The following is an 18,342-nucleotide window of genomic DNA, read 5'->3' as shown; positions in this document are numbered from 1 at the left end:
TCCCCAGGGGTTGAGCGTTCCCCAGGGGTTGCGCGTTCCCCAGGGGTTGCGCGTTCCCCAGGGGTTGCGCGTTCCCCAGGGGTTGCGCGTTCCCCAGGGGTTGCGCGTTCCCCAGGGGTTGGGCGTTCCCCAGGGGTTGGGCGTTCCCCAGGGGTTGGGCGTGGGGTTGGGCGTGGGGTTGCGCGTGGGGTTGGGCGTTCCCCAGGGGTTGGGCGTTCCCCAGGGGTTGTCGCCCCACCCTATCTGCTGTATGACCAATGAAACACTTTAACAAACTCCTGTTTCCATCCGTCATCAGTTTTCTGTGCCTGTAGTTGATGTATCTAGCGTCCTTCACAGTGTTTTAATTGGCTCATATGCATCACACCAAGAGTAAACAGCTCAGTAGCAGTCTCACGTGCTTCACTATTTTAAATTGACCTTTACTATGAATGACTGACTGAGAGGCTGATTGATGTTGTCTCTGCAGCTCCCCTCCATGCTCTCTCTGCCAGGCTGGAACAGGCCTGCTGTTATAGAATCCTACTGTCCTTACTTGGCCAGACACTGTTAGGACTGGGCGATATATCAAATTCCTGTGATTCATTTGAATCTGCAATGCCTTCAGAAAGTATTCATACCCCTAGATTTATTCCACATTTTGTTGTTACAGCCTGAATTCAACATGGATTAAATTGATTTTTCTCACCCATCTACGCACAATGTCCCATAATGACAAAGTGAAAATATGGTTTTAGACATTTTTGCACATTTATTGAAAATGAAATACAGAAATACTGTATTCAGCAGTTACAGTGCTTATTGAGGGAGGAATTAGAAATACTGTATTCATACCCCTAAGTCAATAATGTTACAATCACCTTTGGCATCGATTACAGCTGTCAGTCTTTCTGGGTAAGTCTCTAAGAGCTGTCAGTCTTTCTGGGTAAGTCTCTAAGAGCTGTGAGTCTTTCTGGGTAAGTCTCTAAGAGCTGTGAGTCTTTCTGGGTAAGTCTCTAAGAGCTTTACACACCTGGATTGAACAATATTTGCACATTATTAAAACAAATTCGTCAAGCTTTGTAAAGTTGGTTGTAGATCATTCCTAGACAGACATGTTTATGTCTTTATATTTTCAAGGTGATTTAAGTCAAAACTGTTAATCAGCCACTAAGGAACATTCAATGTCTTCTTGGTAGGCAACTTCAGTGTACTCTTGAGTGTACAAAACATTAGGAACACCTTCCTAATATTGAGTTGTACCCCCTTTACCTAGTCTATACAGGTCGATTTATACTGAGTGGACAAAACATTAGGAACACCTTCCTAATATTGAGTTGTACCCCCTTTCCCTTCCCTTTACCTGGTCTATACAGGTCGATTTATACTGAGTGGACAAAACATTAGGAACACCTTCCTAATATTGAGTTGTACCCCCTTTCCCTTCCCTCCACCTAGTCTATACAGGTCGATTTATACTGAGTGGACAAAACATTAGGAACACCTTCCTAATATTGAGTTGTACCCCCCTTCCCTTTACCTAGTCTATACAGGTCGATTTATACTGAGTGGACAAAACATTAGGAACACCTTCCTAATATTGAGTTGCACCCCAATTTGCCCTCAGAACAGCCTCAGTTCATCCAGGCATGGACTCTACAAGGTGTCGATTGCGTTCCACAGGGATGCTGGCCCATGTTGACTCCAATGCTTCACACAGTTGTGTCAAGTTGGCTGGATGTCTTTTGGGTGGTGGACCATTCTTTATACACACGGGAAACCGTTGAGTGTGAAACACCCAGCAGTGTTGCCGTTTGTAACACAAACTGGTGCGCCTGGCACCTACTACCATACCAAAGGCACTTATATTTTTTTGTCTTGCCCATTCACCATCTGAATGGCACACATACACACAATCCTTGTCTCAAGGCTTTAAAAAAAAAAATCCTTGTTTAACCTGTCTCCTCCCCTTCATCTACGCTGATTGGATTGGATTTAACAAGTGACATCAATAAGGATCATAACTATCTTGGCATTCACACGGTCAGTTTCCTGGAAAGAGCAATTATTCCTAATGTTTTGTACACTCGGTGTTGTAGGTTATTGTCCTGTTGAAAGGTGAATTTGTCTCCCAGTGTCTGGTGGAAAGCAGACTGAAGCAGGTTTTCCTCTAGGATTTTGCCTGTGCTTATCTCCATTCTGTTAATTTTTATCCTAAAGAACTACCCAGTCCTTGCCGATGAAAAGCATACCCATAACATGATGTAGCCACCACCATGCTTGAAAATATGCAGAGTGGTACTAAGTGATGTGTTGGATTTGCCCCAAACATAACACTTCGTATTCAGTAAAGTTGATTCATTTTTCCACATTTTTGTAGTTTTAATTTAGTGGCTTATTGCAAACATGTTTTGAAAATTCTTTATTCTGTACATTGTCCTTTAGGTTAGTATTTTGGCGTAACTACAATGTTTTCTCAGTTTTCTCTTATCACAGCCATTAAACTCTGTAACTGTTTTAAAGTCACCATTGGCCTCATGGTGAAAATCCCTGAGCGGTTTCCTTTCTTTCCAGCAACTGAGTTAAGAAGGACGCCTGTATCTTTGTAGTGACTGGGTGTATTGATACACCATCTAAAGTGTAATTAATAACTTCACCATGCCCAAAGAGATATTCATTGTATTTATTTTTGTATTTTTTTACCCATCTACCAATAGGTGCCTTTTTTTCCAAGGCATTAGAAAACCTCCCGGGTCTTTGTGGTTAAATCTGTGTTTGAAATTCACTTCTCGACTGAGAGACCTTACAGATAATTGTATGTTTGGGGTACAGAGATGAGGTAGTCATTCAAAAATCATGTTAAACACTATTGAACAAAGTGAGTCCATTCAACTGATGTGACTTGTTAAGCACACTTTTACTCCTGAACTTATTTAGGCCATAACAAAGAGGTTGAATACTTATTGACCAAAGACATTTCTGATTGTAATTGTTTATACATTTGTAAAAAAATATATATATATAAAAGCATAATTCCACTTTGACATTATATGGGGTATTGTGTGTAGGCCAGTGACACGCAATCTCAATTTAATCCATTTTAAATTCAGGCTGCAACACAACAAAATGTGGAAAAAGTTGAGGGGTTTGAAAACTTTCTGGAGGCACTGTATGTTTAAGGGCGATGTTCCAAATGCCCGTATCGCAAGAATCAAGGTTTTAATACATTCTTTTATCAGCGTTTTCTTTTTGGTCTTGTCTTCTGTGCTGTGTGCACTGTGCACCTTCCCTCTCGTACACAGACACCAAACCCCTCCCCCTGCCACTTACAACCACTATGACTAAATATCACCTCTCTGACAACAAGCAGTTTCAACTCCATCTTTGCATTTGAGGTTTGGTCCAACAGAATTGGTCATATGGAGATCTGACTAGACTAGGTGTAGTGGAGGAGGTCTGACTAGACTAGGTGTAGTGGAGGAGGTCTGACTAGACTAGGTGTAGTGGAGGAGGTCTGACTAGACTAGGTGTAGTGGAGGAGGTCTGACTAGACTAGGTGTAGTGGAGGAGGTCTGACTAGACTAGGTGTAGTGGAGGAGGTCTGACTAGACTAGGTGTAGTCGAGGAGGTCTGACTAGACTAGCTGTAGTGGAGGGGTTAGGGAACTGTAAAGGTTTAGAGGACCACAGAGGGAGTAATTCCTGTACATAGCCAAAACATCCCAGTCCCTAGCCTGTTCCTGTACCTGGGGTTTAATCCCCATTACCAAACCACAACCTCACCCTTAATCCATGGCATGTAATCTGTACAGAACCTCCCAGTCTGCTGAAGGTTGTTCGAACAGGGTGTTTGGTTGAGCTGCAGGTACCAGAGCTGTTTAGGGTTAATGTATCAGATATGTCAGAATGTGTTGCTGCCACCATACAGCTTTACTGGCTGGTGGAGCTCCTAGTCCAGCTGCATATACATCTATTATCTCTGTGTTCTACATCAGGGTTCATAGGGCAGACTAACACCAAGGCATTGAGATGGGCCAGAGGAGAGGAATAGCTACCTCACACCAAGGCATTGAGATGGGCCAGAGAAGAGGAATAGCTACCTCACGCCAAGGCATTGAGATGGGCCAGAGAAGAGGAATAGCTACCTCACACCAAGGCATTGAGATGGGCCAGAAGAGAGGAATAGCTACCTCATGCCAAGGCATTGAGATGGGCCAGAGAAGAGGAATAGCTACCTCACGCCAAGGCATTGAGATGGGCCAGAGAAGAGGAATAGCTACCTCACGCCAAGGCATTGAGATGGGCCAGAGAAGAGGAATAGCTACCTCACGCCAAGGCATTGAGATGGGCCAGAGAAGAGGAATAGCTACCTCACGCCAAGGCATTGAGATGGGCCAGAGAAGAGGAATAGCTACCTCACGCCAAGGCATTGAGACGGGCCAGAGAAGAGGAATAGCTACCTCACGCCAAGGCATTGAGATGGGCCATGCCATATTGTCTGTACTCCTGAAGGTCAGAGGTTTCTCCATAGTCAAGCCCTCCCAAACAGATGCAGCCTGTCCATATGGAAGACATGACCCAGCAGGATATGGGGCGGTCAGCACATGGATGTTCAGAACCTGATCAGGACCTCGGGTCACTGTGGTCAGCACAGAGCAGCGTCCGGCTCGTGGCTGAGAGACTGTCATTTACTCTTCAAATCTTCAACATGTCCTCTGGTCCCAAACCCACCTTATCTGTAACCCTTTAACCCACTACCTGGTTGTATACAGAGGCTTTGGGGGGTTGAGTGTTACACATAAACACATGTGATGTGTGTAGTCTTGTCTCCCTTTCTGTCACAACAAATTAGGCAGTGATAAAACTGAAGAAGAGATTTGATGTTAGACTGAAGAACAATAGTCTAGTATGATCCCAGTTGAGCTGTTTGGATGGACACTATCTCTCCCAGATAACTGTCTCTCACCTCCAGAGCAGAGCAGGACTGAAGTCTGTCTCGCCTAAACACATGTAGCAGACAGACCCGTAACAACTGATTTGAGTCTGGTCAGCCACTACTGTCTGGTCAGCCACTACTGTCTGGTCAGCCACTACTGTCTAGTCAGCCACTACAGTCTGGTCAGCCACTACAGTCTGGTCAGCCACTACAGTCTGGTCAGCCACTACAGTCTGGTCAGCCACTACAGTCTGGTCAGCCACTACTGTCTGGTCAGCCACTACTGTCTGGTCAGCCACTACAGTCTAGTCAGCCACTACAGTCTGGTCAGCCACTACTGTCTAGTCAGCCACTACAGTCTGGTCAGCCACTACAGTCTGGTCAGCCACTACAGTCTAGTCAGCCACTACAGTCTAGTCAGCCACTACAGTCTAGTCAGCCACTACAGTCTAGTCAGCCACTACAGTCTGGTCAGCCACTACAGTCTGGTCAGCCACTACAGTCTAGTCAGCCACTACAGTCTGGTCAGTCACTACAGTCTGGTCAGCCACTACAGTCTGGTAAGCCACTACTGTCTAGTCAGCCACTACAGTCTGGTCAGCCACTACAGTCTGGTCAGCCACTACAGTCTGGTCAGCCACTACAGTCTGGTCAGCCACTACAGTCTGGTCAGCCACTACAGTCTGGTCAGCCACTACAGTCTGGTCAGCCACTACTGTCTGGTCAGTCACTACTGTCTGGTCAGCCACTACAGTCTGGTCAGCCACTACAGTCTGGTCAGCCACTACAGTCTGGTCAGCCACTACAGTCTAGTCAGCCACTACAGTCTGGTCAGCCACTACAGTCTAGTCAGCCACTACAGACAAAGGCCCTACAACTAACCCAGAGAGAACCCTTCACACCATGTTATAGAGACAAAGGCCCTACAACTAACCCAGAGAGAACCCTTCACACCATGTTATAGAGACAAAGGCCCTCCAACTAACCCAGAGAGAACCCTTCACACCATGTTATAGAGACAAAGGCCCTCCAACTAACCCAGAGAGAACCCTTCACACCATGTTATAGAGACAAAGGCCCTCCAACTAACCCAGAGAGAACCCTTCACACCATGTTATAGAGACAAAGGCCCTACAACTAACCCAGAGGAACCTTGAAACAGCTCAAGAAAACACAATGTTGTCTATTGTTTGTGATTCCAACAACAACTTTCACATGTCCAACAACGATGCTACTCTTTAGCAGATAAGGAAATGCCATCACACCATCATGTGCTATGCCTTCATGAAGACCAGCCCCAGTGATGATCTATCCCTGGCCTGAACAAGCACTGGGAGTCTGTTATCGGCTGTATCCTCAGTCTTGGACGGATTTGATGTGAGACTGCTTCCTGCTTCATCCTCTGTCCACTTCCTGTTAAGCTGTGGACCTTCAGAATCATTACACTACTTCCTGTTCGTCCTTCAGAACCTTCTGGTCAGAGGAACTCATCATGCTACAATATGACTTCCTGTCAGACTCTTATCAGGAGGAACAGATACAGGCCCTAATGCTAACATCGTCTCACCGGGTGTCTCTGTCTCCCTGGTGATCAGCCTAGTGTAACCCTATGAACTGCCCTTCTGCACAGTTTCCCATTTGTGTCAGAAATCTGCTGTACTGAAAGAGAGAGGGGCATGTCTGTTTAAAGTGTCAGTCTGCTGTACTGAACGAGAGAGAGGGGCATGTCTGTTTAAAGTGCAAATCTGCTGTACTGAAAGAGAGAGGGGCATGTCTGTTTAAAGTGTCAGTCTGCTGTACTGAACGAGAGAGAGGGGCATGTCTGTTTAAAGTGTCAGTCTGCTGTACTGAACGAGAGAGAGGGGCATGTCTGTTTAAAGTGTCAGTCTGCTGTACTGAACGAGAGAGAGGGGCATGTCTGTTTAAAGTGCCACGTTTTAACATCTCCAGCACCAAACCTATGTCTCCATCTGAAAACGGCGTGTTTCTATGAACTGTGGTTAAAAAGATCAGAAGAAAGGTCCTAAAAGGCTTCTGCTGTGACATCACAGGGTAGGATTTAAATTTCTACAACTTTCTAGCCAGAGAGACTTGTCTTTCTCCCCACGTCACCTCTAATCTCATTGTGTTTGAAAATCGCTGTAAGCTGCTGGGGGAGGTTGGTGGGGTGGTCAGGGTTAGGGGACCTACCAAGGAGGGGGTGGGGGTAGTAGAAGATCTGGGTGGGGGGGGGTAGAGTTGGTGCGTAATGAGTTCCCCAGCTGGCCCCCTGGGACCTGTGGGCTCGTGCTCCGTTCCTCTCCTGGCCGCTTTAAATCCACAAGCTGTTTATTTAGTCAAGATTAGGAACGTAAAACCTTACAACATCCTGGGAACGCGGAGAGAGATGGATAATGATGGAGTAAGTAATGAAAATGAATGGAGTGAGCGAAAGGAGGAGATGGGAAAACAGAAGGAAGAGGGATAGTTCACCTTCGACAGGATGTCATCCAACTGATGGATGTTATTGTAATTAATTAACTGTTTTCCTCTTATTCAAGCAATATTGGCTTTCACATCCTCACACCGAATTGACTTTAGCCAAAGCAGACTGTACATGGTTCAGCTATTCCCTTGCCTTAGCTGCTACAGATAAATACTGTATACCTGATTCAACTGATGGCTGATTCAAAATGGTGGCTGATACAAAATGATGGCAACACACAGCTATACCTGATTCAACTATAGCTAGAGACAATTATACCTGATTCAACTGATAGCTACAGATAATTATACCTGATTCAACTATACCTGATTCAACTATAACTAGAGACAATTATACCTGATTCAACTATAACTGATTCAACTATACCTGATTCAACTATAGCTAGAGACATTTATACCTGATTCAACTATACCTGATTCAACTATAGCTAGAGACATTTATACCTGATTCAATTATACCTGATTCAACTATACCTGATTCAACTATAACTACAGACATTTATACCTGATTCAACTATAACTACAGACAATTATACCTGATTCAACTATACCTGATTCAACTATAGCTAGAGACATTTATACCTGATTCAACTATACCTGATTCAACTATAGCTAGAGACATTTATACCTGATTCAACTATACCTGATTCAACTATAGCTAGAGACATTTATACCTGATTCAACTATACCTGATTCAACTATAGCTAGAGACATTTATACCTGATTCAACTATACCTGATTCAACTATAACTAGAGACATTTATACCTGATTCAACTATACCTGATTCAACTATAGCTAGAGACATTTATACCTGATTCAACTATACCTGATTCAACTATAGCTAGAGACATTTATACCTGATTCAACTATACCTGATTCAACTATAACTAGAGACATTTATACCTGATTCAACTATACCTGATTCAACTATAACTAGAGACAATTATACCTGATTCAACTATAACTGATTCAACTATACCTGATTCAACTATAGCTAGAGACATTTATACCTGATTCAACTATACCTGATTCAACTATAACTAGAGACATTTATACCTGATTCAACTATACCTGATTCAACTATAACTAGAGACAATTATACCTGATTCAACTATAACTGATTCAACTATACCTGATTCAACTATAGCTAGAGACATTTATACCTGATTCAACTATACCTGATTCAACTATAACTAGAGACATTTATACCTGATTCAACTATAGCTACAGACAATTATACCTGATTCAACTATACCTGATTCAACTATACCTGATTCAACTATAACTAGAGACAATTATACCTGATTCAACTATACCTGATTCAACTATAACTAGAGACAATTATACCTGATTCAACTATACCTGATTCAACTATAACTAGAGACAATTATACCTGATTCAACTATAACTGATTCAACTATACCTGATTCAACTATAGCTAGAGACATTTATACCTGATTCAACTATACCTGATTCAACTATAACTAGAGACATTTATACCTGATTCAACTATACCTGATTCAACTATAACTAGAGACAATTATACCTGATTCAACTATAACTGATTCAACTATACCTGATTCAACTATAGCTAGAGACATTTATACCTGATTCAACTATACCTGATTCAACTATAACTAGAGACATTTATACCTGATTCAACTATAGCTACAGACAATTATACCTGATTCAACTATACCTGATTCAACTATACCTGATTCAACTATAACTAGAGACAATTATACCTGATTCAACTATACCTGATTCAACTATAACTAGAGACAATTATACCTGATTCAACTATACCTGATTCAACTATAACTAGAGACAATTATACCTGATTCAACTGATAACTACAGACAACTATACCTGATTCAACTGATAACTACAGACAATTATACCTGATTCAACTATAGCTAGAGACATTTATACCTGATTCAACTATACCTGATTCAACTATAACTAGAGACATTTATACCTGATTCAACTATACCTGATTCAACTATAACTAGAGACAATTATACCTGATTCAACTATACCTGATTCAACTATAACTAGAGACAATTATACCTGATTCAACTGATAACTACAGACAACTATACCTGATTCAACTGATAACTACAGACAATTATACCTGATTCAACTATAACTACAGACAATTATACCTGATTCAACTATAGCTACAGACAACTATACCTGATTCAACTATAACTAGAGACAATTATACCTGATTCAGCTATAGCTACAGACAATTATACCTGATTCAACTATACCTGATTCAACTATAACTAGAGACAACTATACCTGATTCAACTGATAACTACAGACAACTATACCTGATTCAACTGATAACTACAGACAATTATACCTGATTCAACTATAGCTACAGACAATTATACCTGATTCAACTATAACTAGAGACAACTATACCTGATTCAACTGATAACTACAGACAACTATACCTGATTCAACTGATAGCTACAGACAACTATACCTGATTCAACTATAACTAGAGACAATTATACCTGATTCAACTGATAGCTACAGACAACTATACCTGATTCAACTATAGCTAGAGACAATTATACCTGATTCAACTATAACTACAGACAATTATACCTGATTCAACTATAGCTACAGACATTTATACCTGATTCAACTATAACTACAGACAATTATACCTGATTCAATTATACCTGATTCAACTATACCTGATTCAACTATACCTGATTCAACTATACCTGATTCAACTATAACTAGAGACAATTATACCTGATTCAACTATAGCTACAGACAATTATACCTGATTCAACTATACCTGATTCAACTATACCTGATTCAACTATAACTAGAGACAATTATACCTGATTCAACTATACCTGATTCAACTATAGCTACAGACATTTATACCTGATTCAATTATACCTGATTCAACTATAGCTACAGACAATTATACCTGATTCAACTATAGCTACAGACAATTATACCTGATTCAATTATACCTGATTCAATTATACCTGATTCAACTATAACTACAGACAATTATACCTGATTCAACTATAACTAGAGACAATTATACCTGATTCAATTATACCTGATTCAACTATAGCTACAGACAATTATACCTGATTCAACTGATAGCTACAGACAATTATACCTGATTCAACTATACCTGATTCAACTATAACTAGAGACAATTATACCTGATTCAATTATACCTGATTCAACTATAACTGATTCAACTATACCTGATTCAACTATACCTGATTCAACTATACCTGATTCAACTATACCTGATTCAACTATAGCTACAGACAATTATACCTGATTCAACTATACCTGATTCAACTATACCTGATTCAACTATAGCTACAGACAATTATACCTGATTCAACTATAGCTACAGACAATTATACCTGATTCAACTATAGCTACAGACAATTATACCTGATTCAGCTACAGACAACTATACCTGAATCAACTATACCTGAATCAACTATACCTGATTCAACTATACCTGATTATACTATACCTGATTATACTATACCTGATTATACTATAGCTACAGACAATTATAACTGATTCAACTATACCTACAGGCAACTATAGTTGGTTCGACGATACCCGATTAGACGATAGCTTATTCAAGTGATAGCTTCAGTGTTGGTTGTGTGTGAGAGGCTAATGGATGTGATGTGTGTAGTACTTCTGTGGTGCACCAGTCTGCCTCAGCAGACAGCAGGACATGACAGGTGTGTGTTGTACTATGTCTTCTGTGGTGCACCAGTCTGCCCCAGCAGACAGCAGGACATGGCAGGTGTGTGTAGTACTATGTCTTCTGTGGTGCACCAGTCTGCCCCAGCAGACAGCAGGACATGGCAGGTGTGTGTAGTACTATGTCTTCTGTGGTGCACCAGTCTGCCTCAGCAGACAGCAGGACATGACAGGTGTGTGTTGTACTATGTCTTCTGTGGTGCACCAGTCTGCCCCAGCAGACAGCAGGACATGGCAGGTGTGTGTAGTACTATGTCTTCTGTGGTGCACCAGTCTGCCCCAGCAGACAGCAGGACATGGCAGGTGTGTGTTGTACTATGTCTTCTGTGGTGCACCAGTCTGCCCCAGCAGACAGCAGGACATGACAGGTGTGTGTAGTACTATGTCTTCTGTGGTGCACCAGTCTGCCCCAGCAGACAGCAGGACATGGCAGGTGTGTGTAGTACTATGTCTTCTGTGGTGCACCAGTCTGCCCCAGCAGACAGCAGGACATGACAGGTGTGTGTAGTACTATGTCTTCTGTGGTGCACCAGTCTGCCCCAGCAGACAGCAGGACATGACAGGTGTGTGTTGTACTAGGTCTGAGGCAGGGCAGGAAACAGATGTGATGCTAGATGCTACAGAGGGCTTTAAGAGGGGGGTGCTACTATCAGTACTGTTGTCTGACCACCTCTCTCCTCTCTCCTTCCTGTGGGCCTAATAAGAGCTGCTCTCATCTTCTGATAACAACCCCAAAACACAGGATGCAGGTCCTTCTGATCAGCATGTACCCTAGATCTATGTGTGACCGACTGGCTCCCTGTCTGATCCTTGTTCCTGAGATCTTGAATTTGTACCTCCTGGGTTTACTACCAGGTCTGGGGCTGACAGGGCTCAACCTGGGTGATGAAAGGGTTAACACTGGAGGAGGAGCAGGTCAAGTGTTCCCTGCAGGGGTTCTGTGGTCAATATGGACATACAGTTCACGGCTCAATCACACCAGTCATAGTACCACATGGATGGGATGCTAGGTAGATGCTTTGGTTGGAGGAGAAACACTATCTCCAGTGAGACCAAGGAGAGACACAGGAAGTGGGGGGTTAATGTGGACTTCCTGTATGTGTTAGAAGCCTTGAACAGTATACTTCCTCTTCCTGCTAACCCTGTGTGATGACACCTCTATGGCCCTGTACGGTGTGATGTCATGAGCTCTCAGACATGTCCAGAACAGCAGTGTAACTAACATGTTGTCTCCTCTCTACAGCCCATGTCCAGAGCAGGGGATGGGAGATGAGTTTAACCTCATGGATCATTCAGACATCTACATACTAGACTTCAGTAAGTTGTTATTTTTTCTCACACACACACACACACCCTGTTCCTCCCACAGCCCCTACAAAGCCATGGCCAGCTGGCAGAGGGTCAGTCTCATTGTCACAGAGGGGGTCAATGTTTGTGGGCTGTAAATAAACCTGAGGACAGTGTGGACTGGCAGTGCCCATCCTGTCCCTGTCTCTGTGCCAGCAGCATGCCAACCCCTGTGCCTGCCCTCTGTCTGTCCATATTGTAGCAGCAGCCAACCCCTGAGCCTCTGTCTGTCTGTCTGTCCATATTGTAGCAGTAGCCAACCCCTGAGCCTCTGTCTGTCTGTCCATATTGCAGCAGCAGCCAACCCCTGAGCCTCTGTCTGTCTGTCCATATTGTAGCAGCAGCCAACCCCTGAGCCTCTGTCTGTCTGTCTGTCCATATTGTAGCAGTAGCCAACCCCTGAGCCTCTGTCTGTCTGTCCATATTGCAGCAGCAGCCAACCCCTGAGCCTCTGTCTGTCTGTCCATATTGTAGCAGTAGCCAACCCCTGAGCCTCTGTCTGTCTGTCCATATTGTAGCAGCAGCCAACCCCTGAGCCTCTGTCTTTCTGTCCATATTGCAGCAGCAGCCAACCCCTGAGCCTCTGTCTGTCTGTCCATATTGTAGCAGCAGCCAACCCCTGAGCCTCTGTCTGTCTGTCCATATTGTAGCAGCAGCCAACCCCTGAGCCTCTGTCTGTCTGTCCATATTGCAGCAGCAGCCAACCCCTGAGCCTCTGTCTGTCTGTCCATATTGCAGCAGCAGCCAACCCCTGAGCCTCTGTCTGTCTGTCCATATTGTAGCAGCAGCCAACCCCTGAGCCTCTGTCTGTCTGTCTGTCTGTCCATATTGTAGCAGCAGCCAACCCCTGAGCCTCTGTCTGTCCATATTGTAGCAGCAGCCAACCCCTGAGCCTCTGTCTGTCTGTCTGTCTGTCCATATTGTAGCAGCAGCCAACCCCTGAGCCTCTGTCTGTCCATATTGTAGCAGCAGCCAACCCCTGAGCCTCTGTCTGTCTGTCCATATTGTAGCAGCAGCCAACCCCTGAGCCTCTGTCTGTCTGTCCATATTGTAGCAGCAGCCAACCCCTGAGCCTCTGTCTGTCCATATTGTAGCAGCAGCCAACCCCTGAGCCTCTGTCTGTCTGTCCATATTGCAGCAGCAGCCAACCCCTGAGCCTCTGTCTGTCCATATTGCAGCAGCAGCCAACCCCTGAGCCTCTGTCTGTCTGTCCATATTGTAGCAGCAGCCAACCCCTGAGCCTCTGTCTGTCTGTCCATATTGTAGCAGCAGCCAACCCCTGAGCCTCTGTCTGTCTGTCCATATTGTAGCAGCAGCCAACCCCTGAGCCTCTGTCTGTCTGTCCATATTGTAGCAGCAGCCAACCCCTGAGCCTCTGTCTGTCTGTCCATATTGTAGCAGCAGCCAACCCCTGAGCCTCTGTCTGTCTGTCCATATTGCAGCAGCAGCCAACCCCTGAGCCTCTGTCTGTCCATAATATACAAGAGGTGACACAACCCTTTTAAGGGCACAAGCTGAACGGAAGTTTGTTTCTTCTCACGGGAGTGGGGGGGTGGGTTACGGGGACTTTATTAGACTGATTAAGTCTGGTTGTAGTATATCAAGATGGCGCCAATACGGATTTTTTGTTGACTCTGACTTTCTCTCTGTCTCTTTGTCTCTCTGTATCTGTGTCTCTCTGTGTCCGTCTCTCTGTCTCTGTGTGTGATTAGCTCTGCCTGATGGCAATGTTAAAGGTGTTAATATCTTTTCCTGTCTCAGGTCCTAATCTGAAGACGTTATGCAAGCTAGCTGTTATTAACTACAGTCTGGACCAGCAGGGACTACCACACGACATCAGGTAACACCTTCCCCTAACCCTTAACCCCTGACCCTAACGCAAGCTAGCTGTTATTAACTAGTCTGGGCCAGGGTGGTCTACCACACAACCTCAGGTAACCCCTTCCCCTAACCTTTAACCCCTGACCCAATCTAGCTATTATTAACTAGTCTGGACCAACTAGGACTACCACACTCTCTTCTCTCCTTCTCTTCTCTGCTCCTTTCCTCTACTCTACGCGCCTCTTCTCTCCTTCTTTCCTCTCCTCCTCTCATCTTCTTTATTTTCTACTCTCCTCTTCTCTCCTCCTCATTTCTCCTTCCTTCCTCTTCTCTCTTCCTCGTTCTCTTCTCTCCTCCTCGTTCTCTCTCCATTTCTCTCTTGTACTTCTTTCTTCTCGCCTCTTCTTCCTCTCCTCTTCTCTCATCTTCTCTTCTCCTCTCTTTCTCTCTACTTTTCTTTCTCCTCTCCTCTTCTGTCGTCCTCTTCTTCCTAGTGGTTGTGTTATTATATCTTTGTGTGCTTGACAGCATCGTCAGTCTCGTCCAGTAAAAGGTTTTATTTTCCATGCTAATGTTCTGCTAGTCAACTCGTTTATCTGCTACCACTACTAATGTTCACCTGATAATTAACTGAATACGTGTGTGTGAACACACACACCACTCTGGTGGGATCAGGCGGGTCCCAGTGACTGATCTTCAACCCCCATGCCAATCACCCCCTGTCCCACAACACACTGGAGTCATCCCCCTCCTCACACACGCTTCCAGCAAGTCAGAAAGAGTGTGTTACAAGAGAGAGAGAAAGGGAGGGAGTGAGTTTGAAAGGTGAGCCAGTGAAAACAACCAGTGACCTGTCATCAGGCCAGCTCTCATCTCAGTCCCTCTAGTCTCCCTCTGTAACCCTCAGCCTCTCTGGTCTCATTAGTCTCTCTCCCTAGCCCTCAGCCTCTCTAGTCTCATCAGTCTCTCTCCCTAGCCCTCAGCCTCTCTGGTCTCATCAGTCTCTCTCCCTAGCCCTCAGCCTCTCTAGTCTCATCAGTCTCTCTCCCTAGCCCTCAGCCTCTCTAGTCTCATCAGTCTCTCTCCCTAGCCCTCAGCCTCTCTAGTCTCATCAGTCTCTCTCCCTAGCCCTCAGCCTCTCTAGTCTCATCAGTCTCTCTCCCTAGCCCTCAGCCTCTCTAGTCTCATCAGTCTCTCTCCCTAGCCCTCAGCCTCTCTAGTCTCATCAGTCTCTCTCCCTAGCCCTCAGCCTCTCTAGTCTCATCAGTCTCTCTCCCTAGCCCTCAGCCTCTCTAGTCTCATCAGTCTCTCCCCCTAGCCCTCACCCTCTCTAGTCTCATCAGTCTCTCCCCCTAGCCCTCACTCTCTCTAGTCTCATTAGTCTCTCTCCCTAGCCCTCAGCCTCTCTAGTCTCATCAGTCTCTCTCCCTAGCCCTCAGCCTCTCTAGGCTCATCAGTCTCTCTCCCTAGCCCTCAGCCTCGCTGGTCTCATCAGTCTCTCTCCCTAGCCCTCAGCCTCTCTAGTCTCATCAGTCTCTCTCCCTAGCCCACAGCCTCTCTAGTCTCATCAGTCTCTCTCCCTAGCCCTCACCCTCTCTAGTCTCATCAGTCTCTCTCCCTAGCCCTCAGCCTCTCTAGTCTCATCAGTCTCTCTCTCTGTAACCCTCAGCCTCTCTAGTCTCATTAGTCTCTCTCCTTTGCCTCAGTGAGGCTTCCCTGAGCCTGGCCTACAGAATCACTGAGAGAACAAACAACCAGAGGTCCTCAATGAATGACAAAGGATGTTGATTTAGCCAATTGTTACGCATTGACTCTTTCGCTCTCTTTCTGTGTCTCCTGTCTGGGTCTCCTGTCTCCTGTCTGGGTCTCCTGTCTGGGTCTCGGTCTCCTGTCTGGGTCTCGGTTTCCTGTCTGGGTCTCGGTCTCTGTCTCCTGTCTGGGTCTCGGTCTCCTGTCTCTGTCTCCTGTCTGGGTCTCTGTCTCCTGTCTGGGTCTCCTGTCTGGGTCTCCTGTCTGGGTCTCGGTCTCCTGTCTGGGTCTCGGGTCTCCTGTCTGGGTCTCGGTCTCCTGTCTGGGTCTCGGTCTCCTGTCTCCTGTCTGGGTCTCCTGTCTGGGTCTCTTGTCTCCTGTCTGGGTCTCCTGTCTGGGTCTCTTGTCTCCTGTCTGGGTCTCTCTCTCTCTCTCTTGTCTGGGTCGGTCACTCTTGTCTGGGTCTCTTTTCTGGGTCTCCTGTCTCTTTCTCCTGTCTGGGTCTCCTGTCTCTGTATCCTGTCTGGGTTTCCTGTCTCTGTCTCCTATCTGGGTCTTCTGTCTGGGTCTCTCTCCTGTCTGGGTCTCTGTGTTCCATGTAGGTGGGAGCTGAACGCCATGACGACCAACAGTAACATCAGTAGACCCATCTTCTCCTCTCACGGCTAATCTGGACTGGTACCCTCCCCAGTACCAGAACACCAAGGCTGAACTGACCCAGAGATACCACAGTATCTGAACACCAGGGCTGAACTGACCCAGAGATACCATACTACCAGAACACCAGGGCTGAACTGACCCAGAGATACCACAGTATCTGAACACCAGGGCTGAACTGACCCAGAGATACCACACTACCAGAACACCAGGGCTGAACTGACCCAGAGATACCACAGTATCTGAACACCAGGGCTGAACTGACCCAGAGCTACCACAGTACCAGAACACCAGGGCTGAACTGACCCAGAGATACCACAGTACCAGAACACCAGGGCTGAACTGACCCAGAGATACCACAGTATCTGAACACCAGGGCTGAACTGACCCAGAGCTACCACAGTACCAGAACACCAGGGCTGAACTGACCCAGAGATACCACAGTATCTGAACACCAGGGCTGAACTGACCCAGAGATACCACAGTATCTGAACACCAAGGCTGAACTGACCCAGACATACCACAGTATCTGAACTCTACTGTCTGGACTGACTCCACTAGAACCCTACTGTCTGGACTGACTCCACCAGAACCCTACTGTCTCTTGCTGTTGGCTAAGTAAAATCATTGATCTCCCAGTTCACCAGATCTTCTCTATTTTAGCCCCTGGACACTGACAGGAGGGGTTCTATTGGTGCTGAATGCTGTTTTAGTATCTGGGTTTGTGTTGCTCTAATACTCACAACTCAATGAGAATCACTTTGATTGTTAACTAGTGTTACAATGAGCAGAACATATTCTCCCTGGTTGTTTTACCAGTATTACAATGAGCAGAACATATTCTCCCTGGTTGTTTTACCAGTATTATAATGAGCAGAACATATTCTTCACTCAACACTGATATTTTTTTTAAATTGCAATGATAATGATGCCATGTTCTTGTTTTCTCTGGTCCGTTCTCTTCTCTCTGACTGATCAGATCAGTCTGTAGTGATTATCATGTTTTTAAAGGAGAAATCCGCCATTAGAAAAGCATCTACAGTGGGGCAAAAAAGTATTTAGTCAGCCACCAATTGTGCAAGTTCTCCCACTTAAAAAGATGAGAGAGGCCTGTAATTTTCATCATAGGTACACTTCAACTATGACGGACAAAATGCGGGAAAAAAATCCAGAAAATCACATTGTAGGATTTTTTATGAATTTATTTGCAAATTATGGTGGAAAATAGTTCTGTCATCTCTTCTCTCTGTTGAACAACTGGACGCCACAGAAATGTCTTCTACCTGACAGAATGCCAACTAACCCCCATAGTTTACTGAGATGATCCCAACCCCCTGAGAGGATCCCAACCCCCTGAGAGGATCCCAACCCCCTGAGAGGATCCCAACCCCCTGAGATGATCCCAACCCCCATAGTTTACTGAGATGATCCCAACCCCCTGAGAGGATCCCAACCCCCTGAGATGATCCCAACCCCCTGAGATGATCCCAACCCCCTGAGATGATCCCAACCCCTGAGATGATCCCAACCCCCTGAGATGATCCCAACCCCTGAGAGGATCCCAACCCCTGAGAGGATCCCAACCCCTGAGATGA

General features: G+C 45.2%; 1 protein-coding gene across 6 annotated transcripts in view; it reads left to right on the top strand.

Moving 5' to 3' along the window:
• The window catches only part of LOC115106291 (kelch domain-containing protein 3), a 78,059-nt gene extending 59,979 nt beyond the window's left edge, over window positions 1–18,080 (top strand). For all 6 annotated transcript variants that reach the window (XM_029628858.2, XM_029628862.2, XM_029628861.2 and 3 more), the window contains 3 exons: window positions 12,417–12,490; window positions 14,282–14,360; window positions 16,693–18,080. In XM_029628858.2, the coding sequence (XP_029484718.1) occupies window positions 12,417–12,490; window positions 14,282–14,360; window positions 16,693–16,759 (220 nt within the window). In that variant the 3' untranslated portion in view covers window positions 16,760–18,080. The remainder of the gene's footprint in view (window positions 1–12,416; window positions 12,491–14,281; window positions 14,361–16,692) is intronic.
• Window positions 18,081–18,342: the final 262 nt, after the last annotated feature.

This window comes from Oncorhynchus nerka, linkage group LG23, assembly GCF_034236695.1.
Source record: "Oncorhynchus nerka isolate Pitt River linkage group LG23, Oner_Uvic_2.0, whole genome shotgun sequence".
NCBI classification, from domain to species: Eukaryota; Metazoa; Chordata; class Actinopteri; order Salmoniformes; family Salmonidae; genus Oncorhynchus; species Oncorhynchus nerka.
The sequence above is the reverse complement of the archived record's forward strand: the minus strand, read 5'-3'. Positions and strand labels throughout refer to the sequence as shown.